We start from the raw sequence: 21,955 nt of genomic DNA, 5'->3' as shown, positions 1-21,955 counted from the left end.
AGTGAGGAGGAACAAGGGACATTTTAAAGCATAATGGCAGCCTCGAGTGGAATTACCGTGACACTGTTTAGATAACATTTCATAACAAAACGTCTCGTTTACCCAGAGAGAAACATCACACACCTGCCATCCCAAGTCTTGGAAGCTAACATAAAGTTCATGCTTTCTGCACGCTGTTTTTAAATCACTGCTGTTGTAATCTGTTAAAAGAAAAAGAACAAAACAGGAATTTAGAAAGTAAAACAGGCAGAGCATCGCTGGAGGGCACAGCTGGCCAGATGCGTGCATGCTGCAGCCTCAGAAGCAAGAAACAACGATGGCAAGCTCCCTCAGTAGCCAAAAGGATAAGGGTGTTGAGGGGCATCCAAAGGAGGGATGAAGCTTTTAAGATGCCTGTGGAAATGGAGGCACCCAAGTAACAGTTCAGCTGCCTTTGACAAGCGGTGCTTGTAAAGCACCTCCACTAAAATGACTTCTTAAAAATAAATCTACTTCTTCAGGCCAGCACAGGCTACATCCCTGCTGGGTGCTCAAACTCACCCTGCTCCCTTGGGCAGTTTCCTGCGTGCGCTGCCCTAGGTGGTAAGCTTAAAACACGTAACGCCGAGAGAACTGCAACACTGGGAAGGTTACTCATTGCCTTGTGTCCCTGGAAGCCCTTAAACAGCTAGGACATCCCACATGCAGTGAAGCCATGTCCCCATCCCTCTCTGCTCCTTACCCCCAGCCTGCCCCAGCCATCACACATGGCTCCATGCACCACCTCCACCAGCCAAGCTCTGAACAACAAGTTCTGCCTTCCCATAACCTGCTTATCTGCAGATGACACAGGATTTGACACGGTCTCACCGTTAACATGCTCCGTAGTGCCAATCCTGCCCAGAAGAGTGGGGGCACTGGCTGCAAAGCCCTGACCAGAGACCTTCCCCCTTGCTGCGACGCAATGTACAAGGATGTTTCAGCCACGCAGGGGCTGCTCCCGGTGGCCCTACAAAATGCAGCTTTTGACAGCGAGTGGAATTTCCCATTTATATTTGGAAAGAGAGGCAGCTCTGCATGCGAACACCTGGAACCGCAGCGAGCGGAGGAGCTGGGCCATGACAGAGGGGCCTTTCACCCTCGGGTGGCTGCACAAATCCAGCCTTGATGGGTGGTGGCTGGTTTTGTCACACCTCAGGCAGCTGCCGGACCCCAGCGCAGCAGCCACAGAAACCACCTTTGCAGAGGGGCCGCTTGGCCACCGGCTGCGGCCGCCGAACCCGCGCTTCACGCCTGACGGGAAGCACAAGAGGAAGAGATAGTGGCAATTCAGCTGAGCAACGTGGGAGCCCGGGTCCCCATCCATGCAGTGACACTTGTGTGCTTCTCCCGGAGCTGGACCCAGACTGGCCGTGTTTTCCTCTGGTGCCTTACCCACACAGCGGGCCCCTCTCCTCTCCCACCCCTCATTTGCAAGTAAAGGCATTTCTATCCGCAGGCAGACGCCACACGCTGATGCGCCTGCCTCCTGCTGCCCCGGACCTTTGGGGTAACCAGCGCCTCAGCACCCCAAACACAGCTTGAAAGGCACTCTCCCAGGTCAGCATTCCCCAAATGCGGCAGCTGGGATAAAAAAATATTTTTAGTGACTTTTTCCTTGGCTCTGAATAAGCCTTTCTTCCCCCCACCCCCCACCCCCCACCCCTCAGTTTGGGAGCTACAAATGCAAATATTTATTCAGAAGAAAAACTATAATACTAAAAGCACATCCAACTGACATTAAGGGCAGCACAGCATTACAGCTGGGTACAGTTAACACCAAGGTCTGAAAAAACCCTACACCTCAAATCCAGCCTCCAAACCACCAAAGATTATAGAGAGTTGTTTTTAGAAGCAGTGTGGGTTTAAAACTTTTAAGGATTGCATTTCAGACTTTCAATAGCTTCACTTCAATCACAAATTTAATCAGGTGAGCAGAGCTGGTTAACAGCCTGCTGCAGCATAAACATTCGCTCTCAGGCACCCTTGGTAGCAAGCACGGAGGCGAGCCTCTATTCAAGCTTTCCATTTTCAAACCAGACATACCCAGTAGAAACCAGGGTGTGGTGGGTTTTTTTCAGATGAAGCTTTTTGGTCTCTGGCTCAGCCCAGGAGCAAATTTCTAGCATGAGATGTTGCTAAATGATCTGGTCGTAACAACGGAAAAATATGAGCAGAAGATACTTCTAGTGATCAAAGGCTTTCGTTTAAGTACCTGACAACACAACTTCATTGTTCTTCAATGGGAAATACATTGCTTAGAGGAAAACCATCTGTATTGGATAGGGAGTTGCAGTGGAGTTGCTCTATTCACAACCGAGTGGGCAGAATGATGCTATGTTCCAAATCCAGCTACAACTTACCCAAATCGGCTACAGGAAAGGGGAGAAGGCAAGGGAGGCAGAGAAAACAGGAGTGGGAAGGAAGGCTGCGAGCAATCACAAGTTTAAGAAAACACAGAGTCAAAAAAAAAAAAGAAAAAAAAAGAGCTGCTTAACAAGCTACACGAAGCAGAACATGTTATGAACGTGTCCTCTCTCACACTGCCTGAAATTGGCCCCCAAGACTGTGCCTCAGCTCACTGGTTGGAGTCACCCGAGTCACACTCCGCACTGAGCGGGGGCTGCTCTCCACCCCAGGTAGACACAGACGGCTCTACCTCCTCACTCGCCCAAACGTGGCCTTTGCTTTCTTAAATGTCAACATATTAAACATCCCTTCTCCCAGGATTCGCACTCTCCTCTGCGTAATGCTTACCCCAAGCTCCCCCGCCCTCTCTTGTTACGTTTGCCCACCGTGTCTGCTTTATGGAATCTACTTCAGCCCTGCTTTAGGGATCTTACAATCTTTATCAACCCTTAGCACTGGCTTTCTGAATTGGGAAAAAACCCGCAGCAACACAGATACGCCTAACAACTATCCGTTCCCTACAGCCTGGGGCTTGGCACACGCCCTAGAGCCATGTCCATTGAACACACATCCAGTTATGGGCCTGAAAAAAGAAGAACCCGCACAGTAAAGGGGTTTTGGTGCCAAGCTAAAGCTCAGAGCTACTCGAGGGGACCTCCACGACACATTTTCTTCGAAGCCTGGAAAGCAGTACCAGCTACCCCGGTTCAGCATGCTCGGCTGTTTTAGCCTGAATTACCGTTGTAGGTAGCTCGCAGTGTGGCTGCCACAAGGCAACAGGATACGTGTCCCTTCCCACCAGCGCTGCAGCAGGGAGCCAGGAGAGCTGAGAGGAGGCAGTCTCCAGCGGAGGGATGCTGCAAACAACTGCCGTGAGGCCAGCCTACACTGGCACAACGTGATTTGCAAGGATTGTTTGCCAGAGACGTCCAAAATCTCTGGGAGTTTAGGGAGCTGCTTTGGGAGCTCCTATAGGCTCATTGTGGATTTAGCAAAATCGTCTCTTTCCCCCCGCCCCGAATGTACCAATTCAGAAACACTAGCTTGGCATTTACAAGACACTGCATTGAATCATCCTGCAAACTATTTTGTCTAAAACAGATTTTAAAAAACCCCAAACCCCTAGTTCTGCACTTAAAAATAACTTCCAGGGCAGTGCAGTTAAAACAGCACAGTTAAGACAGCTTGTCTCTGCGGGCTTGTTTGCACTGAACGCTGTCTGCCTTCACCAGAACCCAAGCCTGACTTTCTGCGAGCACAGATGTTTCTCTTAAGACTGGACGCTGGCATGTGTGTTGCTCAAAGGGGAGAGAGAATAGCCTGACCCTAATGGTCTTCCTCCTACAGATACTTCTGCACCCACCTTAGATTTCCTATAACCTCTCCCACGTTAAGTGCTGGCAAAGAATATCTAAATATTTACTGAGGTTGATACGTCTGAGAACACCCTTGCTGCTCCCAAGGTGCCAGCTTACCAAACTCCACATGGTAATTAATTGCTTTTGTGATTCAAAATAGCTTTGACAGAGGTCTCCAAGGCCAGCCCCCTTCTTCTTGGTGTTTGACTTTTTGGTGATTTGTCCGGATAAAGCTGGTGTAAACTGATCACGCAGTTAATAACAGTCCACTTCACATGAAAGAGATCTGCTTGGGTGGGAAGAAGGGGAGATACCGGGCTGACGTGGACCCACATGTGAAGGCACAGACAGAAATGCCGGCCACGCCACTCGGATGCTCTGCTAAAGGGAAGATTGACTGTGAGATAACAATGTTTATTAACAAGACCCTTGCCACCATGAAAGCATTCGGCCTTATTTGCCTTCAGTGTTTGTGCATGCTGTCCTTTGTGGTATTTGGTTCCCGTACATGTCAGAAATCTGCCTGGTGCTGTGGATGTCTGCTGGATGAAAAGGCCACTTGGAGGGCCCCTCCATTTCTCATGAGCACCTCACACCTGTGCTGAATGCCCTGGAGTGGCTAAAGAGAAGGACACAGCAAGGGGTGTTGCGTGAGTTTCACTTAGAGCAGCAAATGCAGCCTGAAGTCAGATGTTTAAACGCAACTCACGCCATAAGGAGGGGCTGACAGGAACGCCTGTGCCTGAAGGCTGGCTCGCAGAAGAGGAGGGTAATGGCCCCTGGGCAAGGAGATAGCCCCATACAGAAACCGTAACCCACAGAGGAGCTGGCTGGATGGCACTAAAGTCCTTAGGCTCGGGGGTCACCACCTGTTACACTGGAGTGTCCTCATCTCTTCATGTTAGCTAGAGGGTCAGACTGGAGTCTGAGAGTACGAGCTAAACCCACCGCAAGACACGGCTGAGCGAGGCCTCCAGATCTTGCAGACAACAGCAGAGAAACACCTGTGCGCTCCTCCCATCCACCTGGCTCCCCCCCTGTCCTGGGCCAGAGCTGGTGTATGATTTTCTGCCTCAACAGATGAAAATACGTCATTTTCTCCATGCTCATCCTCCTTCTGCAGAAGAACGGAGTTTGGCTACAGGAACGCATTGACGCAGGACTCTATGTCAAAGCAGTTTATAACCACGGGGGTTACTCAGTTCTGCTTTAAATAAGCCAGTTATAATAATTACATGTTTATAATCAGGGAAATGAGCATTCCTGGCAAAAAAATACAGACCATTGAGATTCTTATGCCACAGCCATAACCTTAGGATCTGAGCAGTTGGTACTGACTGCAGGACAACTGCACATCGAAGGGAGCACAGCGGGGTCTCAGTCCCACACATAGCAGCATGCCTTCCCGTACCCCCCCGCCTCACCAGATCCAGTACCAGCCCAGCAGCACACTTCATGTGCTCTGAACTGCAGGACTTGAAATGCTTTCCATATTTAGTTAGTAAATGGGGCCTTTTTAAACATACTGCCCCAACCTAACTCACAGCATCTTTTGGGAAAGTGGTTCATTTTTGGATTGAAGAAAGAAAACCCTGTGTATTCACTAATGTAGAGGAAGGAAGGTTCAATCTACAAAAAAACATAAACATCAGCCAGCTGCCTTGCTATCCAGGACAGAAACTGCCCTTCAGCCCTGACAGGCAGCAGCAATCCTATCTTGGGGGAAGAGCACAGACCAAAAACCTGAGAAGATGTAAGGTACAGCAAGAAACAAAGACGTGCAAGCAGGGAGCTGCATGGGAGGGGACCACAGCATCCCGTTTCTGGACCCAAAGTGGGTCCAGATGCATCAGGGTACCCTCAGAAGATCAGGGCAGCCTTCAGGGTAACCCCTAGGCTCACCTCCTGCTTCATCTTGGGGTGAACGCCTCCCCAGCCCTGCCATGCATCATCAGGGCATGGATGTAGGAACCTACACAACTGAAAAGAAAAAAACCCTGTGATTTCTTTAATGCTAAAAATGCTTATCGGTCATTGGTGCCTCCTGGGCTATTAAATCAACCACTTCTTAAGGAGAACAGAGTCTGAGAGTGTCACACTTAGAAAGGAAAATAAGCTGATGTAGGCTCTCTTTTCTAAACACAGAAACCAACCAAACATACATCTTAACTTTAAATTCCCCTCCTTTCCCCTGCCTTAAATCCACAGAGGCCCAACTATACCTTGTTGACTACTGAACTGCCAAATTCCAGGTTTTAAATTAAAGCTGCCTTTGAGCTAGAAGAGCTCAAAAAAGCCCTTGAGACCACAGAATGACCAGCTATTTTTTCCGTTTTTGTCATTTTATAGTTTTACGACCTGATGTGTGGTGTAGTCAAGAAAGCAGCAATGTAAAAATGGCCCTTTTTGCCCAATATATCTGCTCCCTCTGGACCTTTGAGTCACATTGCCTGATTTAATAGTAGTGAAAATTTGTTTTTAGCACTGCAAAGCTTGTGGAGCTAGGCAGAAATTTGGAGCCTATTCTGACTCTGCTACCAGCACCACAAAACAGCAACGCAGCAAGTAACTTTCCCAAAGTGCTGTCAATGGATTAAAAACTTGGCCTTTGTGATAAAGGGAGCACAGCAGTTGAGCCCACCTGTGGGGGAGAATTGCACGTTGCCTGCGTAACAGTTGGGCTTATGGCTTATAGTGCCCAGATGAATAAACTACCTATGCCCTTGGCAAGCCCATCACATGGGAAAGTAGCCCAGTGAGCAGCTGTGATGCCTGTCTTTCAAACTGCAGCTTGAAGACCCCAAGGAAAACCAGGACCAAAGCGAGTCTCAGCAATTGGGACCAACAGATGACCCACCTGTGGAGCTGGCAGAGGGCTCTCACACCAGATTAGATGATAACTCCTCCAGCAATGCCACACTGGCACTGGCCAGCCTCCCTCAGGGACATCAGGCTGTAGGACCAAGTCACTCCTCCTGCCCTTAAAATCCGTGAAGTGACACTTCACACCCAGCTGAGTCTTGCATGCATAGCATGGGAACCCACAGCCGCAACGCAGTGTGCACCACGAGGACATACAACAGCCATCAGTGGCCAACTGCTGCTGGCACGCACTAGCCCAAAGGGCAAGTCCGTCACCACACCAGGCTGGAGCAACAGGGCTGCATCAGCATATAGCCATGCCCAAAGCCTGGCCACCAGACCTGGAGGGGCTCCCAACCTGCCTCTGGCTCCTTGCAGGCTCTCAGTGCCACGGCCAGCGTGGGGCCACCTTGGGTGCAGCGTGGCCGCACCCTGAGCGTGCAAGAGCAGGGGACCTGCCTATGGATTCACACCGGTTAAGTTTCAGCAGCGCTGGCTCATCTCCCCAGCCCATCTCATCTGGAAACAGACTACAAAATACAGCCACCTCTCTTCCTTGGGGTATACTCATTTCTAGACACAGGAAAAGCAGGGATCCTATTGGAAATGAAGGGGGCAGCATAATCAAATTAATCAAGTAACTTGGAATGGGCTGAAATGTTTGAGAGGAAAGAAGGTACTCAGTGAAGGAAGGGCTTGTAGCACTGTGATGCAGGGAAGAGTGGCAGGAAAACACAGAAAAGACTCAGGAGACAGGACACTCAATTTTTTATAAAATCCCAGAGTTATTGTCCTGTCCCACCAGCCCACAAGAGCAGTCACAAAGCTGCTGTATGACACCTGCAACATGCAGTATTTCCACAGCAAACAGGCCAGCCTCTTTGCCTGCCTGGATATGCGCTTTGTGTACACACTTGCTTTCTCACAAGGAGAAAAAAAAAAAAGGGATCTTGTGCTGTTCTATCAGGGTTTTTCCAAAGGAAACCAAAAGGACTCTGCTGAAAATGCATAATATGTGCATACCACAAATCTCAGCGTACACAGATATGGAATCTTTTAAATGCTGCGTTTCACATGGCATAATTCTAGGCAAATACTGTGTAGCAAGCAACCTACAAGCACAAGAGCTGGGGTTATAATGCTTCACCCCTCTGAATTCAATGTCTGGACTCCACTCTGGATTCAAGAGGACTTCCTGTAAGTCTCATTATGCGAGACCCTCTCTTCCATCCCATTGCAGATGGAACCTGTTCCCCCAAGGAAGAGCACACCACCTCACATCTCCCTTCTTGCTTCTGCACTCCACAGCAAATAGAAACATCACATGAAGTCGTCCCAGCTTGTGTTGCATGATTACCTGTGTTGTTTGATTACCTGTGTTGTTTGATTACCTGTGACACTAGACACCCTGGAAACATCCTGAGCCTGGGTGGAGCGGTTTCGACTCTGCTGCCTGCGCCTGCTCGTTGCTGATCTAGTGGTCCGTACGTGAACTTCGCTCACTTTGAAGAAGGCCACCATGAAAGGCTGTTTGTCATAAGGGCCATCTCGGCCTATAAGGCCTGCTTCTCTAGGATTTACACTGAAACCTTCAAATCAAACAGAAAAACGAGTGTCAGAGAAATGGTGCAATTGGATTACACCTTCCAGCATCGTGGCATCCCCATAAGCAGTGTTTCCTTTCTTTTTGCTCACACTCTTCTTCTTTAATCACTAAACATTCCCCTCCTGCCACCATGACCTGTAGACACTTTTACAACAGCAGCCCATCCATCCTAGACAAGAGGCTCCACCACAGCACCTGGCTCTTTGGTACCCCTATGGCATCTCTACGCCGGTTTAGGCATTGAAGAGGTATACAGATATGTATATAAAACACAAAGCCCACATGTGTCATGAAATTAGTTCTGCTGCCCACGAAACACAAGAGGCAGAGACAGGATTAGGAGATTCCTAGGGAAAGCAGATAGCAAAGAGATAGCATGCTTTTGTCAGGAGCACAGGGATGGGCTCAGCCCATTTGGGGAGGTGGAGGCTGGCACTAACATTTCCTCAGGGAGAACAGTGGACAGCCCCTCTGGTCTCACTTGACCCCACAGGTGTACCAAACTCCAGCATGAAGGGATAAGAAGAAAATATAAGGTTGGAGATGGGTTCCTACAGAGGACAGATGTCACTGTCATCTTTTTGGTCATCTTCTGCCTTTCCTTTCCTTTCCCACTGCTTATCTTCCAACACTCATTTTCATGCTCTTTTGCAGTGCCTTCCCTCCTTCTCCACCTTTCACGGTTTCTGTGGGCTGTGAAATGCTACCATTGCAGCCGCCCGCCCGCAGAGGGACCAGTCCCACCCAGCAACTGGATCGTTTCTCTAGCGCAGGGTTCCCACCCCAGCTTTGATGAGATCTGAGTAGCGACGACAGCCACAGCAGTCAGGAGGGCTGCCATAAGCCCACACGGGGAGGTGCATACCCATATACCTGCCCTCTTCTCTTCCTCTCACCCCTAAACCTCACCCCACCTGGCATCCCAGCTCCATGCCCCATTCCGCCTCCAACCCAGGAACTGGGGCCCTATCTCTGCCTGCCTCCACCAGCTCACCCTGGTACCATTCAGAAACATCTGACTTCACCCATGGGGAAAGACACGTCCATCGTGGGACACCCAAGAAGTGACAGCCCTCAAACTATGCTCTCAGATTCCTTGCTCATGGTGTTGGCTACAGCTGCCTACGAGGGCAGGGTGCTCACCCCCCACATCATAACCGGACTCAGTATCACTTCTAGACAGCATCCAAGAGACTCGTAAGGTGACTTGCATCAACTGGCCTGTAACCTACCATCCCGCGTCACCACGCTCAGCTGCAGTCCCATGTTGTGCTGAGGGTTCATCACCCACATGTTACTGGTGGCAGTGACATCAAACTCCAGCCAGCCCTCCTCTGAGGCCCACACCGCCCGTGTGTCCAGCAGGAACAGGTCAGAGGCCCTGCAGGAAAAGCGTAATGACAAGATGGTGATGTCTGGAATTTTCTCCCCTGGCTTTTGCTGTTACAGAGACAAAACCTGAAATCGTTAAAACTGATGTTAATAGCTAGAAAAAGAAACAATGCCCCAAATCTGCCTGTTTGTATCCAGAGTTTTGTCTTGAGATGCACATGCTTACAAAGCACAAACCTTACAACAAATTTTTTTTTTCCTAATTTTCTAGGCTGGAGGAAAGCAATCCTACTCCTCAGGTCTGCCTGTTGCTCCACTGGCAAGGGATTAGTAAGGCACTCTTCTGGCCTTCAGGCACCTGAAGGCTGTAATGCTAGCCCTGGCAGGACAGCGGTCAAACCTTCCAGGCATTCAATGGCTTTTGCCAAAGGGGTCTCATGCTTTCAGCCCATCTTCTACAACACAAACCTACACAACTGACCAAAATAACAATCAACTAATAGGCCAAGCATCAAACAGTGAAGGAAAATGAACGTCCAAAGGCCTCTAAAGACATTTTTCTGAGGCTTATCAGCAGGGATTTGAGCACCTTTTCCCAAGGCTGTTGGTACTGGGTCTCCTTCATGAGCTTCAGCTTCAAATGCTATCGTCTGTACCTTCTTTTGCAGCATCAAGTGTCCACCAAAACTTAATTCAATTAAATGAGCTGAAGAAGCACCTATAGAAATCCCATGTATATTTTCTCACTGTATTGTAGGCATAACTTTCCCATGCAAGACAGTTACAATTTCTATCCTTAACCTGTGGCCATCATCACTAAATGGATATCATGCAGCTGTGTCAATCCCATCGTCATCTGTCTTTCCCCCCTGGATTTTTTTTCTAACAATACCTTAATGGAAATGAGAAAACAGAATACCTGTCCCTTCCACCTATCAAAGGTTAACTTCAGAAAAAAACATTTTGATTGAGTTACATTTTATTTTTGGCCAACTGCTATGTCATATTGCCCAGCAGCTTGGTTTGCATGAGATCACACATGGAAAAATAAGCACTTAAGTATATTAGGGCTCCTAGTGTGGCTATTTTTATAGCATGGAGGCTTTCCTGTGCCTCGCTGGTAGCCGCACACTCTGTGGTTGACTCAACAGTCTTTCCCACAGGAGTCTTTGCCACCGCTCCTCCAACGGGAAAAGGGTTCAGGAACAACTCTGACCTTCACCTCCAACAGCAGTGAGTGGCTGAGGCTGGCCAGCTGCTACATGTTTTGGAAACCTTAAGGTTGAAAGATTTGGGCTTTCCCAGGCAGGGTATATAAACTGAAGTGTTGCTTAAAGGAGACCGCAAACAGCAGCTGCAGCTGAGACCACTCCTCGCCTCTCCAAGTTTAAGAGAGGAATGAATTGCTAGATCATTCCCACCTCTGACTTACACATTGGTCCTCTCCAATGCTTGAAATGGACTATATCTGAAAGGGTGTTTCCCTAGCACCCGTCCTGACCTTCCCTCTCACACCAACTGCTTTCTGATCTCCTGTCCCACGTCCCTTTCTCTCAGTGCCATACTCTCCCCAGCACTCACACGCTCCACACAATGTCCCACTGGAGCCTCCAGACTAGAGCAACTTTGGCATGATGTCCCTTCAAAACCAAACATGTCTGGCTGCAGGGCTGCTGGGAACTCTGTAGGAGCAAACCCTCATGAACACTCAACCACATGGGCATAGTCAGTTCTACAAAAACATGAAGAGGAGGCTCAGAGCCTATATTCCCATTGCCTTGCACTTTGGAAAGATGCTTGGGCATCAGAGAGCTGTAAAGCCTGAAAGGACCACATGGCATCATCTAGCCAATTCCCCTGAACTCCAGACAGGATCAACTACAACCACATCACTCCTGAGAGATGTTTACCTGACATGATCTTCAGCCTTACGAACTCCACCATGTTTCCAGGAAATTGAATGGGTTTCACCAGAAGTATTCTTCTTTTTTTTGGTGCCTTTCTCCATAATATCTAACTTAAATGCCACAACTATCTCCCCTTCTTATTAAAACAACATCTTCAGTCTTTCCTTGCAAGCCATGTTTTATCGACTTTGACTATTTTCATTGCTCTTTATAGACCCAACTCGGATCAAGATCTCACTGATGCCGAGTACAGCAGAAGGATCATCTTGATGAGTCTCACAGACTATGCCTCTACTCACACATCTTGGAATACGATTTTGGCTTATTCACAAAACTCTCACTGTTAACACATGTTCACCTTGTGATCCACTATAATCCTTAGATTCATGCTGCTGAACCGCAAAGGGCCCAGCCACTTCCTACAGTGTATTTATATCACTCATTTTTCATGTCCGAATGCAATTCTTCTTTCTACAAAATCACACTTTTTTCCCCCAGATTGAACCTCCACCATTATTAGATTACTTTAAATATGGACTTGCCTTCCAGTGGGTCTCCCTCATCTTAGTGTCCTCCACAAATGTAATAAGCAAACTGCCTGACCACGGTACAATTCTACCAAACAAGAATGCTCCACATTATCCCAGTATGTCACACTCACTTTGGAAAGATTTCAATTCCTTTGTAAAATGCAGAAAAAATGGACAACTGGGCTTTCCAATCTAGTTAACTCTGCAAAATGTCTCATACAGGACTGGTTTTTAATCAGCTCTGCTATTCAACTGACTTTTGCATTATTCGACCAGATGAAGCCAACAGTGAAGACTCACCCCAGCAATATTGTACATCACAGTAGTAACGCTAGCAGGTAACATTCTAATACTTTCTGGCTTAAGGCTCTTCCCAATTAATGTTTGTCACCCAAACCCCACCAGCCTGCACAAAACTGCATAACATTTCTAAGTAACTTTGGTTTTGACAAGAATGTTTTAAAAAAGTATTCAGTCATCTATTTCCAAAGACAAAATTAGGGGACATAAAAAAAGCTCCCAATTACTTAACTGAGAGTCTTTAACCACTCCTTTTTTTTTTTTTTTTTAATACAAATGTTTTATGTCCTTCCTCCTTTAAGAAAATTACCTCAGATTTGGCCAAGCAGTAAATACTTGAAAATTGCTGCCCACATGGGCTCAACAAAGACCCCGAGCTTAGCAACAAAATCCTCTGGACTTTTTGTATGCAGTGAACATACTTCCCCCTCCTTTCCCCCTCCTTTCCCCCTTGGTAAACCAAATACCAGGTGTTACCTGAGGGGAATCTGCTCTTCCCTACAGCCACATGGCTGAGAAGAAATGTCCTTGCTACTCCTGCAAAAAAAGCCGTACGATGTCTGATCTTGGAAGAGATACTGGGAGGTGTCCCAGGCTGACCCCAGGTAGAAGAGAAGGAATATCTAAATAGATGGGGAAGGGTGAAGGATTTGCTGCCAGTCGTGGGGGACACATGGTCATGAAGGACTAGATGGAGACACCCTGCATAAAAGGAAAAAATCTGCAGAGAAAACTAAGTAGAAAGTACCCATGGCCATCACACCTCTGTGAATCAGGCCCATTACTCCCGCCTCGGCATCCCCCTGCTCCTAGAAGTAGTTGGGAAACTACCGGCATCTTCCTGGACCTATGGCTCACAGAGGGCTACAGCCTGCTGCTGCTGCCATCTGCAGCAACACAGCTGCCAACAAACGTGGTGACATCAGTGGTGCGAGTCTCACACTTCCAGTTTTGCCCCCATGTTCACAGGGAAACACAGCCACACAACTGGAACTCCCCCACATCCCCAGTTCTGCTTTCTGAAGACCATGGAAAACAAATTTATTCCATTCCTCTCCCACTAGGGCTGCAAAAGAAAGATGGGAAGCATGAGAGCTAAAGCTGATGTTTAGCCTTATTACCACGCCTGATGCTGGACTGTTGCCTGATTTTGGCAGGGACCATTTTTGTCATCATTGTTTGCTTAGCAGGTCCACACTCTATAGCCTGACCTGTTGCAAAAGTTGGAGCTCCCACGGCAGAAGAGCAGGGGATTCCTGTGAGCCAAAGGGCGATGCTGGAGAAAGGGAAAAAAACATCTGAAAGTGGCAACCAAACCCAGCAGAGGCAGTTGGCCCTCACCAGTATATGCATCGGCTCATCTGCACGATGAGAACAATGCCACCAGCTTTGCCTTATAGCCATGTCAAAAAAAGAAACAGTTTAGGAAGCAGTCCGAAACCATGCTGAAGAGGGCTATGCACAAGCAGATGCAAGCCCACAGTCAAAGTAAAATCTGAAGAGTGGACAAGAAGGTGAGAAACGGATCATATACGGAGCAAGTTGCATGTAACAGAGTATTGAATGTCCAGTCATTAAGTGACGGCATTGATCCTGTGCAGTGAGGCGGGCAGTGGCCTTCCAAGAGAAAGCACGCAACCGTGTATGCGGTCACATTAATGGAACAGCATTTGAGAATAACAGAGGCAAGACGGGGCCTGACGGAAACAGGAAGGGAGCATGAAGAACAGTAAAAACTAGAAAAAGAAAGGCTGGAAGAAATGCACGAGCCAGCGTTGTAGAGCAGAGAGGACGGAACATCTGCTCTCAGCACAGGCTGAACAAAGCCAGTCAGTCCAGAGGTTTCACACCCAAGCAACCCCACATGTCAAGGACATCACAGGACCTCTGGCACCTGCACAGCAGGACTTTCAAATTCAGGGTAGAGAAGATAAAATTTCATCACCAAGACAGGCAATTTCTTAACATCCTCTTTGCCTAAACCTGCCTCTGGGGTTCTTTATACAGCTACAGTCATGTCATTGTCACTATGGCCTGACACTCATATTTATTTTCAGCATGTTTAACCATCTGGATGAGTTCCGTTAATGATTTCCATAAAGCTGCTGCAGGCATAATATGTATTAACTTAAATTATTAAAGGGAAGCAAGTGAACAGGAGAAACCGAAGTAATGAGCTGAAACAACTTTCCTGAGACAAGAGAGGACCTAAAATGAGAAGATGGAAGTTAGAGATTCCCAATTCGGCAAGCCCCAAGAAATAAATGGGAGTGTTTCCATGGCTTTCAGAAGATTCTGGAGGAGGATGGAGAAGCAAAGGTCAACAGAGCAATCACAAGTGGCTGCAATAAACAGAAAGAATGTACACAGTTTACCAGAGAAATATGGCCTGTGTAATTCAGAAGGCAGGATTTAGCTCCAGTGTCCTCAGAGAGCAAGCTGATTTGTTAGATATAAATATCAAATATAGCTACTATTCTTAACACCGGCATCCCAACCACGTACTCAGGGCATTTATAGGAGAAACAGCTTGCATTTAATTTCAGTGCTTTCCCCCTGTAAGATAAACAGTTTGTTAACTGAAACCTCTGCGTAAACCTTTCAACGAAATGTCTCTGGGTGTTAATTCTCTTTAATTGAACATTAATTAGATTAGAATTTAGTCAAATTAGTAACCAGGTCAAGTGGTTACTGTTAGTTACTATACTTAGTGAAACGTTCACATTAAAATAATTTCTCTGTTCTGGGTACACATTACAACATGGAACTTTGCTACACGAAAAACACCAAAGCCATAAAAAGCTAAATTTAAAGAAGCATCTGTTGAACTAGGTTTTTTACTTTCCCACCCTCCCTGGCCTTTTTTCCCCGACCTGGCAGAAGTTTTACCAGGGAGACAGTGAGAACAAACAGAAATCTCACCTTCAAAATGACCAAGTTAAAGGTCTCTTATTTTAATTACACATCTCAGAACAACATTTTTGGCCCAACTTCAAAGCCTGCAATTACCCAGGTGTTTAAAGGATTGTTACGCATCAACAGCCATTTACCAAAGCATTAATTATTATAAGTCTCTAAAACTTTCCTCAGCTGAACCTTTTTGTTTACTTTTCTTCAAAGACAAGTTGACATAATAGTCTAGACTGCCTAGCAGCAGTTTCTCAAAAGGGAATTTTGCACAGAAGTGTGTGGGATTTACATTTTAATTAACGCACTTTCTAAATACTCTTCTGCATACCTCAGGATGTGACTCTGTAGCCTGCACTGACATCAACCTTCTGTAAAAATTATCCTGCATATAACAAACTAGCAAGGTTATTTGCTCTTATCCAATAACGATGGACCAGTAATTATACTCACAACTGACTCAGTCTTACAGAGTTGACCAGAGCTCCACATAGATGCAACTTTGAAATCACAGCCTTTTCAAAGCTGTACATCCACCACCTTGCAGCAGATGCAAACACTACTTTGAGTTTAGAAGTGTTTATTACTTAAAGAACAGACTGTATGCAGAGCTCGCACAGCATGAGGTACTGCCAACAGATGCAATACAAAACCTTAACAACTTAGTGTGTCTAAATGACCGTTACTGCAAAATTTAAAAGCACTGTACAAAATTTAATCAGTGCTCACTCATACAGACAGCCTCAGGCAGGGGGATGCCAGCACCTGGAACGAGCTGCCACGGAAAGCAAAGGCAATCTCTATCATGTGCTAAGAAGTAAGGCTCAGTTTAACAGTCTTGAAGAAGCTATACCATCTGTGGGCCAGAGGACCAGGAGAGATGTGCACATCCTATAAGAGCTCCTTAGAAACACGGAAGGAAATACCAAGAGGTGTCAACCTACAAATGAAGTTACCTCCAAGGTGAAGTCGAAGACCAGAAATGGGGCACTAATTTGCAGGGACTGGCAGCCAGTGGAGGAAAAAGCATAGAATGGAGATGCTGGGACACTCTGGAGGGGGTGTTCAGTTCAGCACAGGGAGAAGAGAGCCATCCTGGACATATTCAGACATGGGGACACACCAGAAGGGACAGGTATGCTCAGCCTCACACCACTACCACTCTGCCTGATAGGAGCTCCACTGTGCTGAAAAGGCTGTCCTGTCTATCACTGCAGGCAGCAAAGTCTGCAGGGGCAGGGGGTTAAGTCTTGTAGACTCACTGGAAGAGCAGCAGGATGAAAGCTGGTGTCAAGGCTGCATCTGGCAGAGGGGAAGATCAGAGCCTAGAGCTAGAGGACGTGGTCTCCCCATGCCAAGACTGCAGGAAGCTCAGCCTACAGGTCCGTGATAATCCCCAGCAAAGCAAACACTGGTATCTGAGTGCAAAGTTGTCCCCCCCACACCCAGCTCAAGGTCTTGAGATTCACAGCTCTGAGGAATGAAAATTTTACCAACAGGAACAGTGAAAAAAGAAAAAAATCATCCCAAATCAAGGAATGGGAGCTGTATTTCTCATTTCCTTGACTAAGATTTAATGAGACTAAGGGGTGTTCTAGCTGTAGTGATGGCTACAGTACTATATCTCAGAGTTCAAAAGCTGTTTGAGGCACAAAGATGGGGGAGAGGGCAAAGGGGGTAGTATTTATCTTTGTCCTTTAAGAAAAGAAATAAGGCACTGATATGGTATTCTGTAGTTTTAGTAGAAAAAGCCAGTTGGTTATGGAACCAGTAAGTTTAATCGAGAAAAACTTTGACTTTTAAACTACTAAAAGCCAACCACCCTAAAACACAACAAATCACATACCCACAGTGGGAGTTCAACTGAAATGTGGACAGATGCTCCTCTATAGCATCATGGAAACAGCTCTATCACATATAAATATATGCACACTATATACAAATCTGACCCCAACTTGAAACAGATTGATGCTAACTTTGTCATCTGTATTATACAACCCATTCCAAAACCCAGTTGAGAATGATTATTTATTTTTTAAGCTATAAACACTGCCGGCAAATCAATTTGCCCTTTAGATTAGAAGCTCGGATCACATTTGTATAAATATCCTGTTGCAAAGAGGAAGACTTTATTACCACTGTAACTGGCAGCTAAAAACCAAGGAATGCCTTAACCCTTAAGGAATTGTGTTCAGTAGAACGTACTCCCCAGGCGGTCGCTCTGCAGGGTACACCTATGTCCACACATGTCTTATCATATAGGAGGAATCTTTCGGCACATCAAGTCCTCATATTTCATTCTGGGTGCAAGCGAAACTGTTTAATAAACTTTGACCATTAAGGTACCGTATCTTCCTTTGATCACTAACACAGGCCACTGTGTTTTTCATAGATCAGTTGTTTGGACAGTGTGGGAGTGTTTTGAGGTCTGCATTAGCAGGATATTTACACTTGAAAACATACTGATGATCCAAACCAAGGACTAACCATCTTTGATCAACCATAAACTGCCTTCCCTAGTCCTGACCTGACACCTCCCTGGGTGACAGCAAGGAAGTTTCCAGAAAGAAAAAGAAATTAATGAGCTGTTTCCAGGGTCAAACTAATTTCCCCTCTTCCCTTGTGAAGGTCCCACATGGTAATCCACTCCCAAGAGGTATCAGAAGTTCCAGAGGGATTTCCTGCTCCTTCCACAAAATCAGCGCTACACCTTAGAAGCAAGCCCACGTGCAGGGCTTGGCCGTGTGTTGGTGCCACTGAAGGGAGGGCAGCCGAGGCTGTGCAGCTCCTGCCTGCTTAAACTAAATGCCCCCTCAGATACGGTCAAGGTGGGATGAGCACCTGGAAGCTGACACCACCTGTCTTCCTTAACTGCTGCTTCGACAAATCTCCCTGCTTCCTGCACATACCAAAGGGGGGAAAAAAAAAAAAAAAGAAGAAGAAAAAAAATCACACCCTAGCCTTCAAAAAGTACCGTTGCTTAAACTCTGGGGGGTCAGAAGCTGAAGGGCAGCAGCACCTGGCAGATGTATCGCCCACTCCCTACAGCCCACAGCCTGCTTCAAAACCCAGGGTCATCCCCCTCGGAGCAAACCAGACGTCACCTCAGCCCTGTGCGGCGAAGCCTCCCCTCCACACAAGCCGAAATGCAGACCGCTGACGGCTGGCCACAGGCTTGACCCATCCAGAGAATTTCATTAATCTCTCTGCAGCATCCCACTGACAACTCCAGCAGTTTGTGTTATGACAAAATATAGTCATTAACTGTGGTTTGGTTAGAAAACAAAAGCCTAGTTTCTAGGCACTATTTTTTTTACCTTACGAAAGGGTGGAAGGAATGGGGAGATGAAAATATTACTGACACAAGTGAGTCAGTATTAAAAATGTTTTCTTTTTTAAGAGAGAATGTACTTCAGACCACATTGTCCTCAACGTGCATTTCACTGCCTGGAGCCTCCACAAGTATCATTTTCATATTTCTGATGGCTTTGAGTGAGGAAAGGGTCACATTTCTCCCTGAATGGTTTATGCTGTTTCAGTCAGGATTGATCTCTGATTGTTCGTGCTCTCTCTACATACAGCCCAATCCAGCAGACAGTCTCGGACAGGCCCATACAAACCTTAATTTTAGCCTTGTCTGCAGTGGCAAAAATCAGTTTGATAATTCAGTAACTGGTAGAAATGTTAGCCTCAGGCTTGGTTTTGTTTTTAGCCATCGGGGAACGGCCAGCAGTGCCTTGTGATTCCATGCAGCAGCACGCACATCTGGGCTGGAGTCACACGATCATGCTGTTACTGTCCAGATGAGGGGTTTGTTTTTTTCTTTGCTCAAGTAATACTGAATTAAGCCACTTCATTACACTTAATTGGAGCTAAGGGATACTTCCAGGCTCTGAGCTTTGGTGAAGATTTGTATTTACTGAAGCTTTCTCTTATCTCCTTCCCTCTCAAACTCATTTCTTTGAGAGGAGCAGGCAAATTTCTTTTTCTTTGTATTTTTCCCCTCAGAGTTGCATTCTGCCTTTCTCTTGCAGACTACTGATTTAAATCCATACATACCAGCTCCCCTGTTAAGAATCATCTGTGCTCAAAAGTATTTTATTAGCTACCAATAATCACCTCACACAACTGTTAACCTCATAAAAGGCAAGCTTAAGATGGTGCCTGAACTTTCTCTGGAGACTGTCAAAGTTGACTGAACAGGCACCTTCGGTGGCCTTCAGAGACAAATTTTCTTGACCAGAAGGAATTTGTCAGCAGAACAAGATGAAAAAAGGTGCTATATCAGCTCCTTCTGTTTCACCTGCTAGGTCACCAGCTAGACTTCAAGATCTGTACAGACTCTTCCTTATGCAATAAAATGTTAAAATGTCACAAAATGTCAGGAAATATCATGCTGTTATTCAAACCATTAGTCCAAAGGAAGTGTGACACAACTTTTTTAGGTTTGTTTTTTTGGGGTTTTTTTGGGTTGGTTTTTTTTTTTTCTTTTTAAGTCAAAGGCAGCTGTTATTTTCTGGCTCATAAGATGTCTGCTAAAATGCAACAGAAGCCTTACAAATATTTAGCAAGTTCCTTAAAAAAAACACTGCTTTTTTTCTTGTAATTTAGCCTTCTAGTGTTCTGAACAGGGAAAGAAAACACATTCCAAATTAATCCACTGAGACAAAAGAGGGAGAAAAAACCACTTTGGATTTCAACCCCCTAGTAAAAGCAAGTGAACTGATGATCAGACCACATGAAGAATACAGCCCCTTAAGGTATACCAGAAAAATTTGAGGCATTTTTCCCCTCCATGCAGAGATATTAGTGAACAGCTAAATACAACTTTTAGTATTTGTTTTCAAGAATATTTATAGGCCAAAGCCTACCCAGGTCACCAACGTGGCTGCATGTTTGAATCTGTAGCAGCAGTAGCCTATGGAATCAGAACCTCAACTGAAAGTTACACTGAAGAGTGGCAAGCAGCTTCTAATATCTTATTTTAACTGTCTTTTAATGTCTGCATATTTTTAATATATAGAGGGCAATTAATATAGATACACTTTTATGTACAGATACATAGAGAGAATACATGCATATGTGTGTATTTATACACAAGCACACTTGTTTTCATATGTGCTTTTCTATTTTACATGTACATGAAAGAGTCCTTTAAGCTGAAAGGAAAAAGGGTGGAAAAGGGCACATCCTTTTTACAGCTGCAAGAATCTGTGAGCCACAGCTTGCCCACCTCTGCACAAATGATGTGACAAATCCCGCAGACTCATCCGAAGCACAAGTTTCTTCAGCCAAACATCTCCCTCCTTCCCACCAGTAAAAATAAATAAATAAAGAAGAAAAAGAAACAAAAAGGGAGCCTTGAGGGACTGGATGAGTCAGAGGTTAGTAATGAACTACAGACATTCATCCCTGGGTCAGCGGTTCACGCCTAGCCCATGTCAGGAGGGACAGCAAACTGCTGGCAGTCTGGACCCGGAGGAAGCCACTTTACGATTCCCAGTCCCAACAGCGGGATCCCCTCGGCACAGCCGCCAACAGCGGCAGGAGGAACATGATTGAAGGGAACTGTAAGACCCGAAATATTCACCAACTCTGGAGAGAGACCACCCTGGTGATCCTCACCAGAGCTGCTGCCTCTGGTCTGTCCTTAGGGAGGTCCCAAGCACCTAGTGATGCACATGCAGATACCAAAGCACCTGGTATCAAAGGACACACGTTGCAGCTTCACAGCACAATCTGATTTTGGCATGGTTTTAGCACGTTATTTGAACCAAAGATACAAGGTACCAGGACCACCGCTGCACACTGCCACTTTCAGAACAAACAGTTCACACATTTGTTAGGAACAGGGTATGTTGGAGACCATATCCTGTACTTTAATCTCTTTCCTGTATTGCTTTACTTGCTTGCTTAGTTAACTCGAAAAAAATGTTACATACACACAAAAGTTGACGGCTCTCCTACTCCATGCCCTGCTTTGGGGACCATTATGGAGCAGTGTATTGATGGCTTCCATAGACACTTGGCAGAGGTTTTCCTCCAGCTCCAGAAGTGGAATTTCTACTTGTGAAATCTAAAACAGACCAACACTGACCATTTTTTATTCAATGTGGCTCTAAATTAACAATACAGCTAACATCTATGAAATCTGCATGACCGTCCGGACTTCCATCAGCTCTTCACGTGGGCATTGACATAACATCCTAACAAGTAAGCGGAGTACCCTAGGAGGCACTCCAGCACCCCACAACTCAAAGCAGAAAGGGCACACTCATCTTCTAAAATTAACGCCTTCTTTCCCACCACCTGTATAACCCAAGTGTTTCTCCTCATTTCCCCAGAGGCCACGCTCCCCACAGAACAACTGCTAGCTATTTGATGTTGCCCTCAGATCAGCAAATCATCAAAGGCAGATCCTCCCAAACAGTATCAATGGAAAGGCTGGAGAAAGAAGGACTAAAAAGGAAAACACCCAGGAAACCTTCACAGAGGAAAGAAATGGAGCTTTTTTAAAACACTGCTGTTTCTGATTTCTTTTGCTCTGCCTGCAGCAGAGGAACAGTTACAGTCCTGACACATTTCAGCAGAAGTAATGAAACACTTTTGTACCACAGCATTACTCTGACATTTAATTGACCATGTATTTCCATCTTTTAGCCTTACGTGATTCCCCCATCTGAAACGTTACCCTTTTTAAATTAATCACTCCATTTACACTTGTTT

The 21,955-nt window shown here is 46.1% G+C and overlaps 1 protein-coding gene across 1 annotated transcript in view; it reads right to left on the bottom strand.

Annotated features, from left to right (window-relative positions):
- Window positions 1–21,955, bottom strand: part of BMP6 (bone morphogenetic protein 6) — a 93,241-nt gene that overhangs the window by 3,779 nt on the left and 67,507 nt on the right. Inside the window, exons 3-5 of the mRNA XM_037379872.1 lie at window positions 9,486–9,634; window positions 8,039–8,236; window positions 124–200 (exon numbers count right to left, since the gene is read on the bottom strand). Of these exons, the coding sequence (XP_037235769.1) occupies window positions 124–200; window positions 8,039–8,236; window positions 9,486–9,634 (424 nt within the window). The remainder of the gene's footprint in view (window positions 1–123; window positions 201–8,038; window positions 8,237–9,485; window positions 9,635–21,955) is intronic.

The sequence above is a fragment of the Falco rusticolus genome, chromosome 3 (assembly GCF_015220075.1).
Source record: "Falco rusticolus isolate bFalRus1 chromosome 3, bFalRus1.pri, whole genome shotgun sequence".
Classification (NCBI taxonomy): domain Eukaryota; kingdom Metazoa; phylum Chordata; class Aves; order Falconiformes; family Falconidae; genus Falco; species Falco rusticolus.
This window is presented reverse-complemented; position numbering and strand designations above follow the sequence as displayed.